This window comes from Oryzias melastigma, linkage group LG1 (genome assembly GCF_002922805.2).
Source record: "Oryzias melastigma strain HK-1 linkage group LG1, ASM292280v2, whole genome shotgun sequence".
NCBI lineage: Eukaryota > Metazoa > Chordata > Actinopteri > Beloniformes > Adrianichthyidae > Oryzias > Oryzias melastigma.
The window spans coordinates 27,672,826-27,675,975 of NC_050512.1; the positions used below are offsets into that span (position 1 = coordinate 27,672,826).

At 49.0% G+C, this 3,150-nt stretch overlaps 1 protein-coding gene across 5 annotated transcripts in view; it reads right to left on the minus strand.

Annotated features, from left to right (window-relative positions):
• Nucleotides 1–3: 3 nt before the first annotated feature.
• The window catches only part of maml3 (mastermind-like transcriptional coactivator 3), a 153,671-nt gene continuing 150,524 nt past the window's right edge, over nt 4–3,150 (minus strand). For all 5 annotated transcript variants that reach the window (XM_024290022.2, XM_024290021.2, XM_024290020.2 and 2 more), the window contains 2 exons: nt 2,941–3,019; nt 4–1,271 (listed from right to left, as the gene is read on the minus strand). In XM_024290022.2, coding sequence (XP_024145790.1) covers nt 190–1,271; nt 2,941–3,019 — 1,161 coding nt within the window. In that variant the 3' untranslated portion in view covers nt 4–189. The remainder of the gene's footprint in view (nt 1,272–2,940; nt 3,020–3,150) is intronic.

Genomic DNA, 3,150 nt, shown 5'->3' on the forward strand with positions numbered 1-3,150 from the left:
AAATACACCTATTAATCTCTATATTGGATTTTCATTAATATGCACAAGACATTGATAGCTTTTTTCCTCTCACACATTCTCACACACAAACACACAAAACAGATCACAACCAGTTCAGAACCTTCCTCTGGGAGAACAAATCAAAAACGTCTCTTTTAACACGTGTCCAGGTCTCTCTGTTCTCATTGGCTATTGGTTCGGGAACAACTGCTCCATCCAACCGTCGCTCGAGTCCAGCTCCACCCCCGAGCCGTCCCCCAACCCGAACGCTACCCCGTCTGAGGACCCGCCCCCGTATCCGTACGACGACATGTCCTGATTCGCAGTCCTCTGGTAGCCCTGTGACTGACCCCCAACCCCGACTCCTACGGGTCCGTACGGACCGCCGCCTCCTCCCCCCGCCCCCATTCCTGGCCCTCCAGGACCTGGCCCGAACCCCCCCATTGAGGCCATTCCCTGGCCCATCATCCCCTGGTTCATTCCTTGGTTCATGACCATCGGTCGGGGCTGGTTGGTCCTGGGCTGACCACCCATGTGTGGGCCCATCATTGGTCCCCCCATCCCCGCAGCGGGGTTCCCCACCCTGGGGTCCATGCCTTGGCTCAACGCCTGTCCGGGGCCCGGAAAGTGTTGCTTGGCCATGCGGGGGGGCTGATTAGGCTGCATTCCGTAACCCTGAGCGGAGCTGAACCCCACCATGTCTCCGCCTCCTCCCCCTGTAGTCCTTCCTACTGCTCCCCCCATGGCCTGCAGACTCTGTCCTTGCTGCTGCGACCATCCACCAGCGGCCATCCCTCCACCACCCAGCATGCTTTGCAGTCTTTGAGCTTGAGCTTTGGCATTGGGAGGGCCTTTGAGGGGCTGCTGCGTCATAGAATTTATAATCATGCCTGGCCCTCCGTACCCAGGCCCGCCACCCCCGGGGCCCCCAGGCATGCCTCCAACGCCAGGACCTGCACCCGCCTGCCGAGGAGGCCCCACGGGGTTGTGCTGCGGAAGACCCATAGAGGCTTGGACGCTTTGGCTCTGATGCTGCTGCTGGTGTATCATTTGGCTCATGGACGGGTTGAGCCCATACAGAGAACTCTGGTTCGATCCCTGGGTGCCATATGGTAGTCCCATTTCAGACTGAGGTCCAACAGAACCCCCCTGGCCCTGGACAGAAGTCATCTGGACCATTTGCTGCTGCTGCTGTCGCTGCTGTTGGAGGAGGTGTGCAGCCCGAATGCTCTGGAGAGGCTGGTTCCTGGATGCTAGATCTTGGGAAGGCCCTAAATTGAAAAAATGAAAAACAACACATAAGAATGTGAAGACTGAAATGAACAATAGCCTGCATTTTGACAGTGAATCTCTTGGATCGAACAAAATTCAAAACATTGCAGTGGCTTCAACAATTCCTGCATACTTCAAGTCTTTTTATGAAATGTTACCCAATTATCCATTAACTAGGCAAATTCTTACTGCTTTTTATATAAAAAATAGATAATTTTGGAGTAATGCAGAACTAGCACAAAGGAAATCAGAGTTCGATTCGCAGAGTGCAGAATGTGTTTCATTCATTGTGAGTCTTTAGGCAAGACCCATTACGCTACTGACTAACTATGTGTCCACACGGGGGCCTACGTCTATGTCTTCCTGTCCCGGTCCCAAACTTGGATAATATACAGGAAGGGTATTCGGCGTAAGAATCTCTGTCATACCAGCTGTGTTAACCAGTGAAAGATGATAGACTGTGGCGACCCCAGATGGGATACGCCGAACAAAACAAACATAAAGTGCAGTAGCGCACCTCTAATGCTACGTTCACACCAGGCACAGAAACATGGATTCAAGATACAGCTTCCAAAGAAAAAAGTTTGTTTTCTGTGTCCATTGAACGCACTTTGAAAGTTAAACCAGTTGACCAATCAAGGACTGTGGTAGTGACGTTTGGATACCGTCCTTTCAAAACACACAAATTTGTAAATTGATCACAAAGAAGAAATTAATAACTTAGGTTTGTGCATCAGATATAAGCCCCAAGAACTAGTAATAAAATCCAAAATGAGGTTTTCTTTTCAGACTAATTTAGACACCAACTCAAGCACCAACAAATCGTTTTCTTTGTTCTCCTATTAGACTCGTCTAAGTAGTAGAGTTGAGAAGTCTTGCAAAGCTGGAAATGTCTCTAAATCCTCTAACAAAGGGACTTCTGACATCATTCCACTAATCCGTCACCTTCCGGTTTGGAGTGAAAATGTGACAGAGAAGAGATCACATACTCAAAGCAAAAAGTAAGGTGCTAAACAGATTCTTCAAGCGGCAAATACAGGTGGACCTAGATCAATAATGGATGAAGATGATACAGGAGAGCTGCATTAACAGATTTATTTTTCTGACAAACTGTCATGCAGAAGCTTCTCCTTCCTCTCCACATTAACTCTTGGACCTGCAGACAGATTCTGAGGGCTATAAATGGCTTTAGCGTTAACTTCCCTCCTCCATCATCCTATCACCCACTCAACTCTCCCGTCTTTAGTCCCAACCTCACTCTCTACCAGCTCTACCTCTTCCTTCTGTTGTTAGTCCACCCCCAACTGCCGCTATTCTCCTCTCTCCAGCACCCCTCCTCTCATCCATCTCACTGACTCCGCTGGAACTCTGGGGGATCCAGGACAGACAAGTTGCTGTGGTAACAGGCTGAGCAGGAATATTCATTTATTCCTCCGGAGAGAGCGAGGGATCGGGCAGGAGAAGAGAAATGGAGTGAAGAGCATGCGGGTGCCACATGAAACACATCAGACTCAGACAGACAGTGAGGATGAGGTTTGGCCTTCTGTTTGCATAGAAATCTGTTTGTGAATGAAGGACAGAACAGGTTCTGGTACTCCACCATCCTAACGCAGCTCTGTAAGAGACCTTCTCTTGGGGTTCAGGAGTTTTTGGATGTTTGTGTCTCACCTTGGTACTGATTGACTTGGGGGTATGAATTCCTCTGGCCTTGGCCCATCTGTCTGGGGAGATGATGTTGTTGCTGAAGCTAAAGAAGGAGACAGACACAGATTATTAGTGTTGTAATCGTGCAAATCCACAAGTCAAAGTGGTTTGTTTTTTGTTATATAGATCATATCGCCTCTGGATCTAAACATGTCAGTTTTCAAAGGAATCGTC